The sequence below is a fragment of the Rhincodon typus genome, chromosome 7 (assembly GCF_021869965.1).
Source record: "Rhincodon typus isolate 14 chromosome 7, sRhiTyp1.1, whole genome shotgun sequence".
Classification (NCBI taxonomy): Eukaryota; Metazoa; Chordata; class Chondrichthyes; order Orectolobiformes; family Rhincodontidae; genus Rhincodon; species Rhincodon typus.
In genome coordinates, this window is record NC_063338.1 from 58,519,778 (window position 1) to 58,542,950 (window position 23,173).

The 23,173-nt window shown below is 37.4% G+C and overlaps 1 protein-coding gene across 1 annotated transcript in view; it reads left to right on the forward strand.

The window, feature by feature from the left end:
- scn1laa (sodium channel, voltage-gated, type I-like, alpha) overlaps positions 1–23,173 on the forward strand; it is a 121,151-nt gene that overhangs the window by 70,227 nt on the left and 27,751 nt on the right. The window contains exons 14-18 of the mRNA XM_048599030.1: positions 6,575–6,813; positions 7,713–7,886; positions 8,117–8,473; positions 8,882–9,358; positions 20,854–20,974. Of these exons, the coding sequence (XP_048454987.1) occupies positions 6,575–6,813; positions 7,713–7,886; positions 8,117–8,473; positions 8,882–9,358; positions 20,854–20,974 (1,368 nt within the window). The remainder of the gene's footprint in view (positions 1–6,574; positions 6,814–7,712; positions 7,887–8,116; positions 8,474–8,881; positions 9,359–20,853; positions 20,975–23,173) is intronic.

A 23,173-nucleotide genomic window follows, 5' to 3' on the forward strand; every position in this document is an offset into this window, starting at 1 on the left:
GGGTCTCTGGACCCAAAATGTTAACTCTGATTTCTCTCCACAGATGCTGTTAGACCTGCTGAGCTTTTCCAGCAATTTCTGTTTTCATTTCCGATTAACCAAAATGTTAACTCTGATTTCACTCCACAGCTGCTGCTAGACCTGCTGAGCTTTTCCAGCAATTTCTGTTTTCATTTCTGATTTACAGCATCTGCAGTTCTTTTGGTTTTTGTGTCAGAGTTGCGCAAGAAACCCAACAATACCGATCTCGATGTCAGGAACAATTTCTGCATGTTTTGAGCGTCCACTGAGTGGTGAGGCAGCTTTCAAACCAGAAACTTGCCAGTTGCCAAAAATGGGGGATTATAATTTTTTTTAACATCGCAACCTGCCTTACCAATATTCCGCTTCCTATCTTAACAAATACACCTCCCATTATTGCTAACATTCTGCATATGTCAACTTCCATGATCCCTCATAACACATCTCCAGTTCACTTAGAGGAAATTTCTGCACTTAATACTCGGTTTTTGAACCTACTTAGATGCTCACAGCATCCCTGTCTTGTATTACTTTGCCTCGCCACACATTTACCACTCGCACAGTACAGATTTATTGCCATGCTGGTTAGCACAGACACAAAGTCAGGAAGCTTGTTATGGTTGTCAACAGTCCTCAGTTAAATCAGGGGAGAGGTTTTGGTCAGGGAGTTCGGGCAGAATAAGTCAGGGGCAGCATCCAAAACCAGTCATAGACACAGTCACTCAGTGTGGTTAGAGTCTCCACGCAAGGGGTGAGGAGCTGAATGTTAATTAGCCTATCACCTATCTTAACCACTTTCTGGCCTATTATAGCCTGGTTTCCTTCTGGAATGAGATAGAAGCAGGTATTAGGGAGATGGAAGTGGGTAGCCCAGCTGTTATTTTTGGTCCAGGTAGGAAAGTGTCCAGAATGAGTGAGTAGGCAACACAGAGGTTACCTCGAGTTAGTGGTGTTGATGTTTGGGCTGAGTGACAGTAAATAGGGTAAGAAGTTGCAGGCATTTCTGAAAATGTTAAAGTATGAACATTGCTGGGAGATGGACATGCAGTAGTGGAGTGAGAGAGTGAGTGTAAGAATTGGAGAGAAGATGATGGCATTTATGCTGGCTGAGTCATTGACCATCTTCATAAATGGCTGGGCATTCCTCTAGTCAGCTGAGTCTGCACTGACCTGGGTGGAAACCTCAGACCAGGCTGGCATGGTCTTATAAAAACTGAAAGAATTGCAGATGCTGTAAATCAGGAACAAAAACAAAGTTGCTGGAAAAGCTCAGCAGGTCTGGCAGCATCTGTGAAGGAAAAAACAGAGTTAATGTTATGAATCTGGTGGCCCTTCCTCAGAACAGCATGGTCTTATGTTGTGGCCTCCTCTTCTAGTCCTGGCAGATGTGGACATCCTGCCTGTGCACCACCCCATCCAGTAGGATCTCTGGGTCCCTGCCTGCAAAATAGAAGGCGTTTTTCCCTTTAGCTATCACGTCCAGGGCAAATGACGGGAACTATGAAGGGCAGCTCTGGACTGACAGTGCTTGTCCAGGTGCACATTAGCTTTATAAAGATAAGATGCAAAATGCTGTAGATCCTGGAGAACTGGAAAAAAAAAACACCAAAATGCTGGAGAAACTCAGCATCTATGGCGCGAGAAACAGAGTTAATATTACAAGTCTGGTGTTACGCTTCTTTAAAACTTTTAAAGATGTCACTGGCATCAGGAATGCTGGGCAGTTCTGGCAATGGTGTGTTGACCTGCTATGTAGCATGGTAAGATTGGTCTAGAAACATCCAAGAGGGATGCCACAGCATTTGGGTAAGTAATTACTGAGGTGAGTATGGTAAGCTATGGCAAGAAAATGTGCTAGGCCTTGCAGTGAAAAACCTGAGAAAAAACTTAATGCAACCAGCACTTCGCCAAAACAACCTAACATTCGTTTCAGTGTTTTCAAAAATGGTATTGGTCCATTGGTGTACAAGTTATTTCCCACCGCAGTATAAGATTCTTGGAGCAGATCATCATGTTTCCTTTAATAACTGCACTGTTCTCATTAAATGCTTCCCTAGCAGAAACTACTTAAAAAATAGTACACTGCGATGATGCAATCAAAGGATCTTGAAGTGCTTTTTTTCATACAGAAAGGAATCAGCTGTAGACTGCTTTCTGACATGTGAGAAAAACATTAGATGAAGTGGCTGAAGACTTGCAGAAGTGTTATCATGGTTGTTAGCGCCAATTTTCATTTCTATTGCCTGACTGCCCTGCTACTGAACTAAGTACCCTGCATCTGAACTGCACTTCTGCTGATATGTGAAAAAGCAAGTTCTGGAAAATGGTCTCTCAGCTTTCCTAATGGGAGATTGTGATGTAGTGATAATGTACAAGTAATTCAGAACCCAGTGTCATGTTCCAGGATATGTGTTTGCATTTCTGCCATGTCAGATGATGAAATTTCAATTCAGTAAAATTTCTGGAATTAAAAGCTAGCTCAATGCTGGCCGTGTAACCGTTGTTGATTATTGTTTAAAAACCCATCTGATTCACCAATAACCTTTTGGGGAAGGAAATCTGCCGTTCATACTTGGCATGGTCTACATGTGATTCTAGACCCACAGCAATGTGGTAGACTTTTGACAGTCCTCTGAAATGGTCAAGTAAGCCACTCGGTTCATTGGCATTTGCTGGCCGAGTCGGCGATGCCACTTTCATGAGTAAATTCTAAAAAGAGCAAAGGAGGTATTTGAGTCCAGAGCCCGTATGGTTCCAACATGATCATCCTTCAGATTAATCGTTACTATTTTCACAGACTCCTGAAGGAAAGGTTCAACTGCAAAGAGCTTCAAGTTGATTACCTACACCATGAGTGTCTGTGATATGACAAAGATGCCACAAAAATAGTTACACCTTCTACCATAGTCTTGAGGCCCTAAAGTCCAAAATTCATTGATCCTGCTCATTTGTGTTGAATAAATGCTCCAGTGCAATCCCCACAATTATTTTTAATCATGAGGAACAATAATTTCATAGCTGGTGCTCAACATGCTAAGAGTGACTGTGCCTAGTTAACTATGGTGCCTTCTTCATGCTCACACAAAACAGAAATTGTTGGAGAATCTCAGCAAGTCTGGCAGCATTTGTAGAGAGAAAGCAGAGTCAACATTTCAGGCCCAGTGACCCTTTTTCAGACCTGTTCAGTTTCTCCAGCTATTTGTTTTTGTTTCAGATTTCCAGCATGTGCTGTTATTTTTTTTCACTAGATAAAATCAGAATTTTCTGGAGAAGCTTAAGTTCTGAGTTCTCTGAACTACTGAAAAGGATTCCCTTCCCTTCTGTTTTTCATTCTTTATTTTTTGTTTACTTCTTCATGCTGTCTTGCAGTGACATTTGATTACCTAATGATCCTAGAAAATAGAGAGACTGGCAATGACTAGAATGTAATATTAACAGCCATTACATTGGGGTTCACTGGCACCATCCTATCACTCCAGATTGTTCTACTGAGGAGATCAGTGAAACTGAGTAAGAGAATTAAGCAGCAATTGAAGAAGTAGGGAAGATAAATCATAGCATAAATACAATTGATTTTAATAATACAAAAATAGATAGTAAAAGAGGAAGTTTTATGAAGCCATGAAAACAAGAACAAAAGTAAATTCATGTGAAATATTTTAATGTCTGTTTGATGTTTCCACTTGGCTTCAAGCACTAAATTCTGCATTTTTAAATGAAAGATGCATCAGTTTGAAAAAAAGCTAAATAGCTGTTCATTCTGAAGCTATAATGCATTTCTCTCCAGACTTTTGTATGAAATAGGCCTATGATTTATTAGTTATCCAAAGATAGGCTGCAGATACTCTTTAAGAACAGTCTGGTCATGAGCCCAAAATATCAATACCATTAAGTCCAAACACAGACATTAACAATATACATGGCTTTTACAACATAACTGCACAGTTTAACTTACTCTTGGTATATTACAAAGCTTGCTACATGTGCATTCAGTTTTTATATTTGCAAATATCCATAATACCCCAAACGCAGACATTTGTTTAGTCTACGACTTGCAAGTAGTGTTGGATTGAGCCAGGGTGGTATGGGAGCATGTCTGATCAAGAGGAATTTTTTTGGGTGGAGTGTCTGATCACTGGGTATGGATCAAGGTGCCAGTTGAGTCCAGAAAGGGGGGTGTAATGTTGGGTTGGGAAGGTGGAGTGGCATCTATTTGGCAGTGTTAAGGTCGGAGAGGTGGTGATGTCAGGTCTTGGACTGGGTGTGGGAAACTGGATTGCTTCTGGGGGGATTTTGTGCTGGTTCCTGAGATGCTGTATTTGAGGCGTTTGGTTCGGGCGAGGTCGAGTAGCATTGTGTTGTTGCGGAGAAGGGGAAGGGATGCATTGAGGTTTTAATTTATTCATTACCCAGGAGTTAAAGTAGGGTTTTATTCCCTTATAACATTTCCTCGGTAACTATTCTGCTTAAGTGAGTTGGAGTCCTCCACATTCTCTAACATTTATGTTTTTTCTGGGAGGATGACGGATACTGAGAGTTACCCATCAGAATTTAATTCCTTCAGAGCCTAATGTGTCAGGGATTTTCACAGGATCCCAATGCACAACTCCAGTCCTCGCTGCAGAAACTATTATCTAACCATAACAATGTCTGGGCAAGTGACTTTAAGAGTCAGAATAGCCTGAATTTTTAATTGCTAAGAAACAATTTAGATACAATATTGAGCTTGATTGTGTTGTCTGTACAGTCAGGCAGTTTGCCAACAAGTGGATATTTGACTATGGAGAATACCTGTAACCTGTGGAAATGTACACCAGTATGAAACACTTTCTGTAGTATAAGGGGGTTGAGTAAGACATTGTAAATCTAAACAAACAAAATGGATTTGTGCGGAAGTTATTAAAAAGCTTTTTTAAATGGTTTAGACAATAAATAGCTTGAAAAGGATTATAATAAATCCTATCCTCAGCAATTGTAATCCCACTCATCCATGAAATACAAACACAGTTGAATGATTTTGAAAAAGCGATGCATTTCTGTGGGGATTTGACAATATACCTGAATTATTTTCTGTATCAAAATGCAAGTCATTTTTAATTTCTGCATTGGATAAAATTATTAAGAATAAAATGGAATAACCCCCCCCCCCCCCCCCAAAAAAAAAGGCAGGGTGCTCACAATTTGCAATTACTCCTGTTCTTTCCTCTCTGGCTCCAGGCAAAGTTTCTGCTGCCTGCTCAATTCTATGATTGCACCATTTGAGAGTGGCTGTATGCCTCAACAGGGTCAGAATCTCATATGAGATTCAAACCATTTAAGGCTAGCCAACATCACTTACCATCAACTGATCCTCTTAAAACAGAGGAGCAACTTGGCTACAGCAAGTGCTGAAAGCAGTGGAGAAGAGGGCCTGAGCAGAAATAACTTGGAATAATGGTGTGACAGGGCAGAGATAAGACTCCAAGGTTCTTATTGCAGCACAAGAGTTGGACAGGAGAGATCTCATCTTTCCACAGGGAACCAGCAGACTCTTCAAGCAAACACTGCAAAGGCATTTGGAACAGATAACAATTGCAACCAATTCCTAAGGACGTAGATGCAGTGCAGAAAAATATTTAATCACCTCATATGATCAACATCATATTTGAATGCCATATCCTTAGAACTGAATCACACACCAAACATTTCTATCAATTATGACTCATACTTCACTCTTATAGTTCCACGACATCCTCACAGACTTTGTGCTACTGCAACTTTCACAACTATATCTTACAGCTGGCACATGCCAGCCGTTCAAGGCACACTTTCTGAACAAATTGAACCATATGCCTACAAGTTTTTTTAACTTTCTCCTACAAAATAAGGCTGCAAGCGACTATAGCCAGTGCCAGAGATACCCCTGTGGATACACATGGCTGCATGTTGTCAACCTGACCCAAGATGGATTGTTATACATCAAAGGAACAGCAATTACAGCAACTAGGTTGAAATTATCAAAGAAGTTGATATGTTTTTATTGAATCCATCTCCAACTTTCCATTTCACCTATGTCACTCAATCTTTCCTGATGAATAAACTGCAGATTGTACAATTATGACCTTCTTACTTTCACCCCGTTCCATTTCCTCGCTGCAACCCTGTCCTTGAGTCTTTTGCTATTCTTAGCAAGGCAGTGTTGCAGAAACAGAAGAGTGAGAGGAGACTGCTGAATAATAATAATATGACTGGGAGAAAGTGAATGTTGGAATGTTTAGTTCAAAAGCTCTGTTGTTGAATCAGTGTTGCAGATCTGTCAATTTTGCACACTACTGACATACATTCCCTGCACGTACATTGGCAACCTACCCAAAATGACTTTAGGCATGGCCGAAACCGGAACAGGCAATGTGGATATCATGTTCAACTTTAAAATGCACCTGCAGGATTGCAAATGTGAGCACTGCACAACCTGACTTTGTGACCATTTACTGTCGCAGCTTTCAGATTTATTATAAAATTATTTGTTTATTCTGGCAATTTTTTATAACTGCATTTTATTTGCATTTTGCAGAACTTGAAGAATCACGACAGAAGTGTCCTCCATGCTGGTATAAATTTGCAAATACCTTCTTGATCTGGGATTGCCATCCACACTGGCTAAAAATAAAGGAAATTGTTCATTTAATTGTGATGGACCCCTTTGTGGATCTTGCTATTACTATCTGCATTGTGCTGAACACTGCTTTTATGGCAATGGAACATTACCCAATGACAAAGAGCTTTGAAGGTGTACTCACATATGGGAATTTGGTATGTGTTCTGCCATCAATATCCCCTAAATAACAAGGTGTCCTATAAGAAAGTCTTCTGAAATAGAAGTTGGTTAGTTTAGGCCAATATTAGTTTCCTTTTAACTAATTAAGTCAGTGTGGCTTGTCATGCAAGTGGAACATTTTTTTTTAACAAAGCAATTAGATAACTGATGTTGAAATGAATATTTACTAGGTGGTTATTAAGTATTTCTTATTAAGTAATCATAGAACTCAACAATAATATTTTGATAGATTTATTTATTTCACTTGAATGTCAGCAAAGTTATCACAGTTTATCAACATTCATGTTGTAGTTCATTAAAGTGAACATTGATTACAGACTTAAACTTCCACCAATACACTACAATTATGCTGGAGAATACAATGCTATGAAAATGTACATGGTTGCAAAAAAAGTTTGAAAATTAAAGCCCAGCAAATCTTTTTTTGGTAATGAGTGTACAAATAATGAATGTGACTCAGATTGCAATGGAATTTTTGGTTCAAATTGAAAAAAAAATCAATTATTTTAGTGGATGCATTAATCCATTTATTTTAAATGAAATGTCTCCATTAAAAACATTATAGCAAAACGCAGATTTACAAATAGAGAATAAGCAAATGTGAAAAAAGTAGAAGATTAAACACACATGATTGATTGCCATTGTGTCATTTTTCCATGAAAATTGATAGAGACTGACTGCAAAATTTGAGATAAGTAAGATACTTGCCTTACCTGCTAGTTGTAAGGACACTGTGATCCTCAAAAGGTTTCAGTTTCTCTATCATTTTATTACATTTACTGATCATGTAACAGGTTGTGGCCAGAAATTTCACAGTGTGCAATTTTCAGTGAAAGGTGGAAAAAGCAACAATAACCCCCATATGTTCACCCAGGTATTTACTGGTATCTTTACCGGTGAAATGATTTTCAAAATCATAGCCCTGGATCCTTATTATTACTTCCAAGAAGGGTGGAATATTTTTGATGGCATCATTGTGAGTCTCAGTCTAATGGAACTTGGTCTCGCTAATGTGGAAGGACTATCTGTGCTGCGATCTTTCCGATTGGTAATTATACATTTTTTCATACAAAATTATTTTTACTGTATTCTAATGCTACAATATTACAGTTCATTGAAAGTCACTTTATGTTCGTTGTTGATAAATTGCGTGCTCTATTTTAATTGATTTTCTGCAAGAGAAGTTACATGTGAGAAGTCCAGAAGGTACGGTAAAACTACTGAAGAAAGAAATATTATGCTAATGAATAATGTTTGTAATGAACCATTGTTTTTCAGCTCAGAGTTTTTAAATTGGCAAAGTCATGGCCGACCTTGAACATGCTGATTAAAATTATTGGCAACTCAGTAGGTGCTTTGGGCAACTTGACTTTGGTGTTGGCTATCATTGTCTTCATCTTTGCTGTGGTGGGCATGCAACTCTTCGGTAAAAGCTACAAGGAGTGTGTTTGTAAAATTGAGAAGACCTGTAAACTGCCTCGCTGGCACATGAACGACTTCTTTCATTCCTTTCTAATTGTGTTCCGTGTGTTGTGTGGAGAATGGATTGAGACAATGTGGGACTGCATGGAAGTAGCTGGACAATCAATGTGCCTCATCGTCTTCATGATGGTCATGGTAATTGGTAATCTTGTGGTACGTAATGAAACATTTTTGAACTTCATATGGTTAGAATAGTAAATAGTAAACATAAATAAAAAAGACTGATATTAAAAATTAAATATTAGTAATCGTACTTGTATAAATTTAATTTTAGCACATGCAATTTGAATTTTTTTTGGAAAAAAATTTAAAAGTGCACCTAATCATTGTTTAAGTTTGAGCTCATGATATTGTCTTGGGAGAAGTCAGTCCCTGGTATATATGTGTTCATTATGTTTATAGGAGAAACATTTCATGTTTAGTGAAATACCTGGAATAATGTAAAATACAAAATATTGCATAATCTTGAAATAAAAACAGAAAAGGCTTTACGTTTCCTATTTTATGTATGGATGTATAGCATCAATTAGAACATTGATGTTTATGCTTTTTGAACGCCAGGTGTTGAATTTATTTTTGGCTTTGCTGCTGAGCTCATTCAGTGCTGACAACCTTGCTGCTACAGATGATGACAGTGAAATGAATAACCTGCAGATTGCTATGGGGAGGATACAGAGAGGCATTGATTATGTTAAAAGGAATGTGCGAGAATTAATTCACAGAGCCTTTATCAGGAGGAAAGTCACAGAAGACATCAAACCTCTTGATGATTTGCATAGCAAGAAAGACATATATATCTCTGATCATGCAACTGTTGAAATCACTAAAGATGCTGACTATCATAAGGATGGAAATTGCACCACCAGTGGAATCGGCAGCAGTATGGGCAAATACAATGCTGATGAAAGTGACTATATGTCCTTTATTCACAATCCAAGCCTCACTGTTACTGTTCCAATAGCTTTGGGAGAGTCAGACTTTGAAAACCTTAATACAGAAGACTTCACTAGTGAATCAGACCTAGAAGGTAGCAAAGAGGTAAGCAGATATTTTGTTTTTCTTGTGGGTATAAGAAATCAAGGTGCATTAGAGTTATGTGTGTTATAATCTTGCATGTAAAGGTAAGACTTATAGTTCAATATTTTCAACAGTTTTAACAAATGTATGTAGATAGCACACATATGAAATTGAAGCAGTTGGTCATTTGGAACTTTAAGCCAGTTCCACTAATCAGTAAAATCATCATCTACTTTGACACCATTTTCTGCACTATCCCTGTATCACTTTTTTTTTAAAATATGGTCATCTATCAATCTTAATCTTGAATGTACCCAACAACTGAGCCTTCACAGTCCTCAGGGGAGAGAATTCTGAAGATTCACCTCTCTCTGAACAAAAATACTTCCTCTTCATCTCAATCCTGAATGACTTGCCCCTTACTCAGAGATTTTGACCCCGGTTCAAACCCAACAACCGGTGGGCACATTCTGCACCTGTCCTATCAACCCCTGTAAAAGATGTGTATGTTTGAATGAGATTACTTGCCATTGCTCTAAACTCCAGCGATTTAGTCTGTCCTCAAAGGACAAATCTTGTATCTCAGGAGTTGTTTGGTGTGTCTTTGTGGTACTGTCTCTGTGGCAAGCATATTTTTCCTTAAAGAGACCCAAACACAATACTCTGAATGTTTAACCAGCCTAAAGTTTGTAAATTACAGGGTAGTGTATTTAAATGTTACAATTTGTCTTAAAACCTATGACAAATTATGTAAAGGCAATATGATTTTTAGAAATATAGTTTTATGTTTCCAATTATGCTTTAATCCATTTAATGTAATTCTTAAAAAATTGCCATCAATATATTAGAGAATAATATTTTTAATCCTTTGTATTTCTTTGCACACATATAAGTATAATTATAATAAACTGAAAATGACATGAGCAACTTTATATATTACATTTCTGTTTTCATTAGCTCTTTACAATACTCCATATCAAACAAGACTAGCTATATTACAGGGAGTTAATGCTATCTTTAGCTCAACATTGGTTTACCTAATATGAATAAAAATGATTCCTGTAAAAGAACAGTTTTTACATCAATCACTGTATTTGTTTGTTCCTGACTAGTTCCCTCCTTCTCCAATCCCCTGTAAATTCTTCAGTTTCTCCCAATTCTGCCCTCACCACCAATTACCAGATTCAGTTCTTATGTGGGATCGATTTATGGCTTCCACAATTCATCCCAATCCAATTCCTAACCACTCAGCAACCTCAACTTGACGCAGTGGTTACTGACCATAAGAGCTATCTCAACTTTAAAACTAGAACCATTACTTCCCACCTCAAAAAGAAAGCAATGGCCTAGTGTTTTATCACTCGATTGTTAATCCATAGACCCAGGAAATGTTCTGGGGACCCAGGAAATGTTCTGGTGTCCCGGGTTCGAATCCTGCCACAGCAGATGGTGGAATTTGAATTCAATAAATATCTCGAATTAAGAGTCTAATGATGACTTTGAATCCATTGCCAATTGTCAGGAAAAACCCATCTGGTTCAGTAGTATCCTTTAGGGAAGGAAACTGCCATCCTAACCTGGTCTGGCCTACATGTGACTCCAGACCCAAATCAATGTGGTTGACTCATAATTGCCCTCTGGGCAATTAGGGATGGGCAATAAATGCTGCCTAGTCAGTAACACCCTCATCCTGTAAATGAATTCTTAAAAAAATTAAATTTTTCATTCCAGTACTATCTGTTAAAACTACAAAGTTTTCCTTTTCATTCTGAGATCCTCAGATGCAGTGTTGCCTTCAGTCCTTTCAGTTTAGTGTGAATCATAACAATGGGGCTGCTTGGGCCAAAATTGGCAATTACAATCTTTATGATAGCCAATACATCCTGTTATAGTCATAGAGTCATACAGCGCAGAAACAGACCCTTCGGTCTAACCAGTCTATGCCGACCATAATCGCAAACTAAACTAGTTCCGTCTGCCTGCACATGGCCCATATCCCTCCAAACATTTCTTATTCATGTACTTATCAAAATGTCTTTTACACATTGTAACTGTACCTACATCCGTCACTTCCTCTAGAAGTCCATTCTACACACAAACCACTCTCTGTGTATCTAAAAAAAAATTACTCCAATGCCTTTTTAAACCTTTCTCCTCTCACTTTAAAAATATGCCTCTGAGTCTTTAAATCCCCCACTCTAGGGAAAAGACACCTGCCATTCACCATATCTATACCGTTAATTATTTTATAAAGCTCTATAAAGTTACCCCTCCACCTCCTACGTTCTAGTGAAAAAGTTCCCAGCCTATCCAGCCTCTCGTTATAATTCGAACCCTTCATTCCCAACAACATCCTGGTAAATGTCTTCTGAACCCTCTTCAGCTTAGTAATATTCTTCCTATAATGGGAAAATCAGAACTGTTGTCTCTCCTTGTTTTCCTTTACCCCATTACAGCCTTCAAGTATGGTCAGCCATTCCATTGTGCTGCACCAATTCTCTTTCATTTATACTCCACTCATCATGTCACATCCACATATCCAACATGTATGCTGTAATGTCTATCCTTCCTCCATCCCTAAACTCCTGACTTGTCTCCGTTTTGCATGCTCCAATCAACAATTTGTAATCGTTAAGTCAGTTTCTGTACGTAACTTGATGATCCTCTGTTGAGATTCTAACCTGTACTGTGCTACTCACCAGGACCACTTGTTTCTGCTTGTTTAAGATCGCTCACTGGCTTTCTGACTCAACTCCACTGTCAATGAATCTTACCAATTTCATCTTCATCCTTTGGCTGAGATTCTACAACTTAGCACATTGCATCTGCATTTCCCAGACCAAATCTAGCTTATTTATTGTCATTCTGATCTGAGCAAGCAACTTGTTCTCAAGTATATTCAGTTAAAAATTTTGTTCCTCTCTTACAAATTCCTTTTTGGCTGTAACACCTTCAAACTTTTCACATTATTTTGCACTTGCCATTCTTTCCACTAAGGCCTGTGAGTTTAATTTGTCCTCTGTTGTGCTTTAAAGTAAGAGCGTTCAGTTATACAAGCTCTGAAATTCTCTTTCCAATACCGTCCCCCTTGTTTCTTTTAAATCCCTTTCCACTTTCAAATGTCTCAGCAACCTATATTTTCAACCAAACTTTCCAATATTTTTTCAATCTCAAGTTTTGTAATAAGAATCAGTACAGTAGTGATTTTTCTGAGTACCAAATGTTTTAAACTGCATATGCTTTCCAATTTATTCACCTAATAAGAGTATTTTGAATGTATAGGCTTTGTGTATTTTTTTTAACTAGCAGCATTTCTGAAATGCACAACATTTTACCTTGTCCTACATATAACACAATTGTAGATGGATCTTGTCCTTCAGTGGATGTGTAGTGTGGCTTACCATTAGAGTAGAGCACTACTATTAATTTATTTTAAATAAATGCTAATTGACCTATTTCTCAAGTTTCAAGTGATATGAGCTGTTAGTTGTATTTTGTCAGAACTATTGGATTAGTCCTTTAATACTGTTCAAAACCAGAGAAATGAAAGCATGAATCAATGTAACAGAATGTCTCAGAATGCTGACAAAACACTTTTTGCGAATGGTTTAAGAGAATTAACACAGTGATTTTCTACAAAATATCATTGGTGATTCTGCTGGATAATTCAGTGAAATTATTTATCCATAAACATCACCAGACCGTGCTATTGAACACTCCAAATGAAAGGTAATTTTAACCTTTTCAATGGAAAACTAGGAAGGATGTGTAAAATGGGATAATAAGCTGCTGCTATCAGTTTCTCATCTGACAAAAGAAATTAACATTACCACCATCGTTTTCAATATGTGTTTTATTAAGCATAATCTCTTCCCCTATGCACACTGTACTTGCCTAAACCCTTGGTCACATGATAGGAAGAACAAAAATCTTTGAACTGGTAGTGCAAAATGGCTTTTCTGGTGTCTAAGCGTTCATAGATTCTTACGAGATTACAAAACGTGTGTTCTAAACAGAAATGTTGATTTTGTGCATAAAAAGATTTTGTCAAAAAGCATGAACACATTTATACATGCTTGAGAACTTGTCGATACTTGAATATATTAGACAAAAATAATCAGTCTGGAAGCAATAATAATTTGACATTATTTTTAATAAAATATTGATTATTTAGTTGTATCTTATAATGATTATTTATTGTAATTATTATTTCCTGATTGTAATACTTACAAGTTATGTTATATCCAACACCTGATGACAATTGAGATTTTTTTTACTTTTTTTGCTGGATTTGGGCAAAACTGATCAAGATGATTCTGAGGGATGAAGTCATCCGCAGTGACATAGAGGTGGCAGGAATTTTACCCACACAAGCATTAGTGAATCAGTTTGTTATAATAACAATCCAGAGACTTCCATATGAATAATTCTCTGGTGTCAGCCCACAGATTACCAGATTTATTGAATTCAATTAATAAAACACTATGGGGAAAGTTGTACTCTCAATCACTGTGTTACTAATTGAATAACCCTTAGCCTACTCTACCCAAATTAGAATATCCAAACAATACATCATACCAGTACCATCTTTGATTTGAGCAAACTGCTGCATTTTCTGGCCTTGCAAAAAATCCATTTTTCCTCAAGCAATTTCTCAACAATCATTACACATTTTGCTTTCATGCATAACATGTTTAATGCAACTTTCTAAATCCTGTTTTTATTTCGTCTGAGAGACATCTACAAAATAAGGGCTGAATCCAATAATGGTAGTGGAAGGGGAAATGGGTAGAGATTTCAGCGTCAAGTACAAACAGAAACAGAAACTGATAACAAAATTGGGATAGAAATAAAAGAATATGAAAAGAATGAAAGCAGTAATTGAGACTGTGTAATCTTTTTGGAGAAGGCCAGAACAATGCAAGAATAAAGGAAACATGAAAAGAGTCAAGTCAAGTAATATGGTGTTAATCATCATTGGGAGTGTATTCTGTGGCAGGTGGTTGTTTAAATTAGAAATGTGTACCTATTAATAAAATAACATTAGTAATTACCCAATCATAAACAGTTGGTAGAAAGATCTAATGAGTTTACATCATATTGATTGATTTAAGAAAATACGCAAAGCATGAAAAAGGACTTCTAAAATTATGCTTTCAAAACCAAATTCAAGTTTGAATTTGAGATTGCTTTTGGAAATTACACAGACATTGCAGGCTATTCTCAATAAACCTCAGTTTAATGTGCTTTATTTTGTATTTAAACTGAATCAGCTTGTCTGAGTACATTTTATGAATATTTTGTACGTTTAATGTCACGTTAACACTTGGTTCTCTTTTTGGTATTTGCTTTTCTTGAATAATTGCAGTATTCATCCAGATTTCAAAATAAATTTAACTAATGATTAGAGTAGTAACTTAAATGAAAGGAAATTAAACTTCCTTGAAAAATGCGAACTTAAATTGCCAAAATCGCTCGTACATATGTGTATATAGTTTACATTGTTATGAGTAAGTACTTGCCTAACACTACACTTTTTGTAAAGAAATTGTATCCAGTTGAAGTGAGTGGACTGCAATCTGTAAAAATATAGTAAGTTTTAATTTTATTTATGCCAATGTTGACACAATGTATCAGAAAAAAGCAGGCACCAAAAGGACATCAGGTATGAAGGCTTAACACATGAAGAACATTTGAGGACTGTGGGTTTATACTTGATGGAGTTTAGAAGGATGAGGGGGCATCTAATTGAAACTCACAGAATATTGAAAAGCCTGGATACAGTGGACATTGGGAAGATGTTTCCACTAGCAGGAGAGACTAGGACCCAAGGGCACAGCCTTAGAGTAAAGGGAAGACCCTTTAGAACAGAGATGAGGAGAAACTTCTTCAGCCAGAGTGTGAGGAATCTATGGAATTCATTTCAAAGAAGGCTATGGAAGCCAGGTCAATGAGTATACTTAAGACAAAGATAGATAGATTCTTGATTGTTAAAGGAACCAAAGGTTATAGGGAGAAGGTGGGAGAATGGGGTTGAGAAACATATCAGCCATGATTGAATGGTTAAGCAGACTTGATGGGCTGAATGGCCTAATTTCAGCTCCTATGTTTTATGGTCTACTTAGATGGATTATGCTCTGTCTTTGGGATTGTCAACTCTTGAACATTCACCTATCATAAACTGAACAAATATGGATAATAAGAAGGCAACTAATACCTGAGGGCAGCACTGGTCCTTTTTAGTTGACTATCACACAAAGGCAAAGCACCCATAATCTATGTCTAGAGTGTCTGAAAGGCATGAGCTAAAAACTGAACAGGATAGAAGATAATAGAGGGGTTATCCCTGCAGAGGATTAGTACAGGCCACATATGCTGCCTTTCTTTTGCCTGGCTGTGTCATTGGGGCATGGAGCTTAGTTCCAGAGGCCCTCCAGCCTACTTAAGTCTATTTCATTGATGGCCTCCAGATCCAATACAATGCTGGGAAGGCCAGAAAATCCCCCTGAGCTATTTTTTTCTCGTCAACCTGTTCCTACCTTTAGATCTGATGGGACTTGGATATGGGTCTCCTGGTACAGGGGTAGGGACACTGCCTCTGCACCTTAAGAGGAGCCTTAATTACATTGTGGCTGTCCAGTTCAATAAGTAGGGAGCCAAACTGATCTATTCCCTATTCATCTTTAGGAAACTTTCCAAAGGACAGAAATAGAGCTTCCCTGAAGTAGGCATTTCGAGGTGAAGAGAGGCAGGTAGTGCATGTGGTTTAGAGCTGTAACTCCATGATCCAATGATGGAGCCAGGGACAGAATATCCTCCCCAGATTTTAATTTCATAAAGATGTGGCTCCCCTGTACTGTCCTGACCCACTGGTCCAACAGAGCTGGGAAAATCTAGCCCTCAATTTTGTTACGAAAGAAAGGTATGTCCCTGCCAAATAAGTTGCAAAATAACGTGAAGTCTTGCATGACATTCTACGTGAGAAGATTGAAAATATTTATATAAGGCAAATAATGGTTTTTGGAAGCTTATCAGGGAAAATATTTTTAAAATGAATTAACTTCTGCAAGTCTTCTGTAACTGTGCATCAAAATACCACAAATAACAGTTTCATGACCAAAATAGTGTAGTGCAATATATCATACTCTGTATATTTAACAATGATATACTCTTACGTTTTCAGAAAAGCAGATCGTACTTCAAAATAATTCAATATGTTTAACTTGGTAAGAATTTCACTTGCGCTATTTTCCAACAAAACAGAGCTTTTAAATTATTCCTGCACTCCTTGAAAATAAATCCAAATATTTTAGTATGAGGGGGGAAGAAATTTGAGGCACTTTTTAAGTCCCTGATTTAAACTGTGCCTCATATCCAAAGGGATCTGATCTATGGGTTTAGTTAAGTACTTTAGAACGTAGCAACTTTAAAGGTGTGTTTTGTGTTATTCATTTCTGAACGTAGTGTTCTTCATTTTCTTTGCTAATTACTGACAATAAATTTCACAAAAGGTGTATTGCCTTCTGCCACCTACCTAGCCTAACTTATCTGGTTATTATTACAGCTCTATGCCAGAAGCAGACCAGTTTTCATTGAGAAGAGAATTGTAAGACCAATTTGTTGTACATGAAAACTAATACTGCTCATTGCTGTAAAAGTTAAACTATTGCTAAAGGTTATTAATTATCCTTTATCCATCTAAATAACATAATTTTTATTTTTTTTTTCCCTCTGATGGTCCAGCGCTTTAAACATCAGATGATTTTAAGTTCAGCATTAGCTTCTTGGCATTTTTCAATAAACTATTGTTTCAGCTCACCCACTGTCTACAACGCGTAGCATATTTGATATTTTCTATTTTTATTTATAGATTTAAAAATAATTAAAAATGAAAATAGTGTTGACTATCTCTGCAAGACATAAGCTATGCAACAAAAAAAAGCTATCTTAACCATTCTGCAGGAAAACAGTTGGGCAGCTGAACCAAACTAACTGCAATGCTGGCAGAGGATTTCTAAGTTGACTAATTTGACCAATACTGAAGTCCAAATTCTGTTGCAAATAACATGTAGAATACTGATATGCTATATGGCTAGTGCCAACTTAAACTGCATATTTTGCACTTTTGACACAGGCATTATAAGTAAACAAAAGATTCATAAACATTTGATTTGATGGGGAAGAAAGATAAAACTACAATGTTTTTGGCATATGGAGCTTCAGATTACCTATAACTGGTAGTACTTGATGGAATGATGCATGCAATGCTGGTAATCTAAAGACATTGTGGTTCAATGAATTTTTGTGGTCTGTTCATATGACTGAACATGAAACTTTGTGCACTCTAGTCACATGAAGAATAGTTAGTCCTTCCAAATCAGTGTTTCAGTAGAATGTATGTAAGTGAGCCAGAATCATGACAAGTTATGAATTGCTGATCTACTGTTTAGTCTGAATATCTATCATGTTAATTCCTCCTAACAGAAAGTCAAGTTTCTATAAAAATGATTTTTACAAAAAAAATTCTTAACACTAATTTGGGTATTTCTCTGCTAATTGATTTAATATCTGGTGAAAGAAGTAGGCTCATCTAAGCCACCTCAAAGTGACTAATAATTTAAAAGACAGACTGGAAATTACTGGTATCAATTATTGTGAAGAATCTCCCTTGCATTATGATATATTTTAATAGGCAACTGTATTTGATTATGTTCATATATTCATGTTTTTGAATTCAGTGTAATACTTGAGTCACTCAAATAGAGTCATAGAGGTGTATTGGCATGGGAACAGGCCCTTCAGCTGAACTCGTTCATGCCAACCATTCCTAAACTGAAGTAGTTCCATTTGCCTGCGTTTGGCCTGTATTTGGCCATATCCCTCTTAACCTTTCCTATCAATGCACCTGTCCAAATGTCTTTTGAATGTTGCAATTGTACCCACCTCTACCACTTCCTCTGGCAGCTCGTTCCATATACACACCACCCTCAGTGTTAAAAAGTTGCTCCTCGGGTCCCTTTAAATCTTTTGCCTTTCACCTTAAACCTATGCCTTATAGTTTTGGGCTCCCCTATCCTGGGGAAGAGATTTCTATGCCCCTCATGATTTTATAAACCTCTATAAGATCACCTCTCAGTCTCCTATGCTCCAGGCAAAAAGTCCCAGACTATCCAGCCTCTCCACATAACTCAAGGTAAAATCCTTGTAAATCTTTATCGCACTCTTCCCAGTTCAATAACATCCTTCCTTATAGGAGGGGGACCAGAACTGTATGCAATATTCCAAATGTGGTCTCATAGATGTCTTGTATAGCTGTAACATTACATCCCAACTCCTGTACTCGATGCTCTGACCAATGAAGGCAAGCGTGTCAAACACCTTCTTTACCACCATGTCTAACTGTGATGCCACTTTTAAGGATCTATGTACCTACACCGTTAGGTCTGTCTGTTCAACAACACTTCCAGGGTCCTAGCATTAACTGTGTACGTCCTGTCCTAGTTTATCTTACCAAAATGCAATACCTCGTACTTATCTGCATTAAACTCTATCTGCGATTCCTCAGCCCACTGGTCCTGTTGACCAAGATCCCGTTGTACTCTTAGATAACCTTCTCCACTATACCACCAATTTTGGTGTCATCCACTAACATACTAACCACGCCTCCTATATTTTAATTCAGATTGTTCATATAAATGAAGAACAACTGTGGTCACAGCACTGATCCCTGCGACATACCACCGATCACAGGTCTCCAGTCTGAAAAACAACCCTCTACCACCACCCTCTGTCTTCTACCGTCAAGACAATTTTGTATCCAATTGGCTGGCTCTCCTTGGATTCATGTGATCTAACGTTACTAACCAGTGTGCCATGCGGTACCTTGTCAAAGGCCTTGCTAAAGTCAATGTGCACAGCAACTACTGCTCTGCCCTCATTTATCTTCTTTGTCACCTCTTCAAAAAAAAACTCAGTCAAATTTGTAAGACACGATTTCCCATGCACAAAGCACTCAAATGTAATTCAGTTCAATGGAATATCATCAAACATTGTCAATCATACTGATGTCTGGGCATATGTTTCTGTAATTGTCAGGCACCTGGTGCATTGATCTTTTCCCCACATCATTGTGATTGGCAGTTGGTACATGTAAAACAATTATTCCAAAGATTTGTAGGTTAGGTGGATATAATTGAAAGAAATTCTTCCTTATTTGGTCTCAAATTAAAATGTTGCGTTTTGATAGAATGCATTGTCTTGAGTCCAGTTCTGCTTTGTAATGTGGAACATTACAGCTATAATGCTGAATGAGGCTTTGGTTATGAAACATTGACAGGTACTACTGATTAGGATTGAAAAATAAGAAGGCACAAAGTTATTGTAGTTGAGATGCATGACTAAGTTGGAAAGGTTGCATTTGCAATGAGATTACTGAATTTGCAAATCAATGTTTCTGACCATTGAAATGGATGGAGGGAGGAATCTACATGCATATCAAATTTATCTAACATGCTTTGAAATGGAGTGACTTATAACTTCTAATACAAAGCCTTAAAAGCCTTATTTCAGCTCAGCTGAGAAGTCGAATAACGGCACAGTCCTTCATTATGGCTTTATTTTAAGGAACACTTTTCTGATAAAGCAAGAAGACAATGGTCTTATATTTTTAATTAAAAATTAAGTAGAACTTTTAGGGAAATTATTTTAATTTTATATTATTAAATGATAACTTTATATGTATTTGCCTGCTTACATCATCTTTTTACTTGGTTTGTCAGGGCAACCATGAATGGGTGAATTTGTGCAAAATATCTTGTATCCCAGACTACACCAATGGAATGCCCAGCTCCAAATTCTCATATTTCAGAGTAGTACCCAGACTTGTTCACAGATACAGATACTTTGTGCAATTTGCAAAAACTAAAAGAATTAAATTGGCAGATGATTTAAACTTGTTTAATAACGTCAGCATCTTCAAACAAATCACAGGAATATGCACTTTCTAAATTCCAGAGCTAGTGTGTGTACTATTTTGATTCATGAGTGCTACTGCCCTAGTTCATCCATTTTAGTAGAAAACAAAAGTTTAAAGATATGCAACAATTACCCTAAAGCTAATTTACTGATCTTCCTTTCTGATGCTCAGAAATTGCAGAAGCTCGGAATCCTTAAAGACTGAATGGTAAAGTGTATTTTCATGTCAATGAAGATTCCACATGGATTGTTGGATTAAATTTTTTTTCATATAAATATTTCATGCCTTCTTTAGAAGATACATAAATATTCTTTTGAATGTAACGGATATTTATATCAGTTTACTTTATGCATGTGTTCACATGCAATTTCATGGTAGTATGAACTTCATACCAGTCTTTCAAATTATAATCAATATAATGGTTGTAAATCAATCTTGGCAACATGAAATGCGCTGCTCAGAGACTACTATTACCTGCTTGGCATTAGGAGGTTAAGTGACCTATCTTTGTAAATAACTTCTATTTGGGCTTCTTTGACAGAAACTGGCTGAAAGCAGTTCATCAGAAGGGAGCACTGTTGACAGGGATCCACCTGGAGAGGGAGAGCAGCCAGAAGAAGTACCAGAAGAATCCATGGAACCTGAAGCATGCTTTACTGAAGGTATATTTCTGTGCTGCTGATAACAACTGTTGAAGTGCCTCAACAAAGTGTATAGTTTAATGCATAGTTGGATTTGTGTTTGTTTGCACATTTGATTTTATGACTGTTACAGCTGTGTTCATTGACAAAATGACCAAAAGTATGCACTGCAATATTCTGGACATCTCTTCTGCTTCTAGCCAATATCTGAAAGGGCTTTGTAAAAATCTGCAATGTAATATTATTATTCCTTGTGATAGCAATAGTCAGAATTAAATCATACTGATTTCTGTGAGCTATAAACATTTACATCATCACCATCTAAGTACAAGGTCAGAAGTTGCACGACAGCAGGTTATATTCCAACAGATTTATTTGAAATCACAAGCTTCTGGAGCGCTGCTCCTTCGTCAGGTGAAGTCCACCCCAGTACAACACCGGCACCTCCACATCGTATAAGTACAGGCAAATAAAATAGACTATCACATGTCAGACTTGAAATATATTTTCTCTTTAATTCTTGAGAAACAGCAAGGGAGTACTTCTCAGCAGGATTAGAATGGTGTAAGTGGTGCAGTATAGCTTTTACTGTCATTTCTTTCTGGTTACAATAAATGACATTCTTTTTATCCTAACTAATATGTGACTGACATTGATATTTTCTTTATCACATTCCATGTCTGCATTCCAGCTGAAAATTGAATTACCTTTTTGACTGTGTCTTGTTGAACATCTTTGTTATCAGCTTATTGTGCAGATAAATGAACATTGAGAGATTGTTGTTTCTGCTAATCAGCAATTTAAAATGCTGGGATACGGTATTGGCATAGGGAGCCAATCTTTTCAGACTAGAATGAGAAAAATTATTTTCTTCACTTAAAGAGCTGTGAATCTTTGGAATCCTTTATCTCAGGGAGTTGTGGAATCTCCATTGTTGTATATGTTTCAGACCTAAATAGACAACTTTTTGGTCTCTCAAGAAAACAAGGTTTGTGGGGAGTTTATATCATGTCTAGATTTGAGGCCTTCACCTTTAAGATAGATCCATAATATCAAGACATGTGAAGTTTCAGTGTAAAGATACTCGTCTCACCTTCAACCTCTCTCCCTTTCTCTTTCTCTCTCTCCTCCCCCCTTTCTTTATCTCTCTCTCTTAATACACATATAGTATCTTCATTCAGTCAGCTGTGTGTATAAAATATGGAGTAATATCAGTAAGTACAGAACTCAGACTATCTGTGTAAGTTTATTATTGTAGTTGTGTAATTAATATGTTAATAAACTTCAAGACATCCATCTCAACAAGAACCTGACATTCTGGGGTATATGTTATGCAGACTAACGTAAAGGAAACTACAAATCACATCACGGAGTGGGCAGGAGAGTTGAGTTGAATGCAATATCAGCTCCAATCATACTGAATGTTGGAGCAGGCTGGGCAAGCTCTGTGATTTTACCAGCTCCAGTTTTTTGTTTTCTTGAGTTCACACAATTACAAGTCAATGCATTTACAAATTCATCCACAACCTTTATCGTGTTATATCTATGAATGTCATAGAGTTCTAACACGATGGATCACTTATGAACATTTTAGCCCTTAATTTTGTAAAGCAGTGAGACTAAAAAGCCATTGGTGCAAAGTGCAATTGCCATGAATAATGTAGCCCAGCAGAGCAGGAAGAGTGCCATGCAAAGTTATTCCTCTTGCATCATCAGAAAGTTGCATTCCAAGAGCCAGAGCACCAGTCAAAAGGAAGGCAAAGAGTAGCCAGAAGGGATATCTGCACCATACCCACCATATGTCTGGGTGGGTATCGGCATGGCCCCGCTGATCAGAGAGACATCAGTAAATCAGTAGGTATTGGGCCATGGATGTATCCTTTCCTGCTGGCAGCACCATCTTTCAGGATTGGAGTTGCAACAGAGAAGCCTAGTTTGCCAGTTCCATTGAAGAAGCTTTTCCCACTGTACATTTAGCTCAGCCTTTGCATAAAAATGACTGTTTGGGAACCGGTTCACTGGCTGTCAGTTGCTGTATTGAGGGTGTATGACGTATGGGAAGAATGAAAAATATTTATTGGACTGATGAGCTGGGTTCCCTGCTATCGTTTGTGATTGTCACTGAATTTCACTTTGGAGGAATTTTACTTTCTGCCTGCATGCGGACTTACCTCTCCTTGATTTCACAAATTCCACACCTTATGACCCAAACCTTCTGCA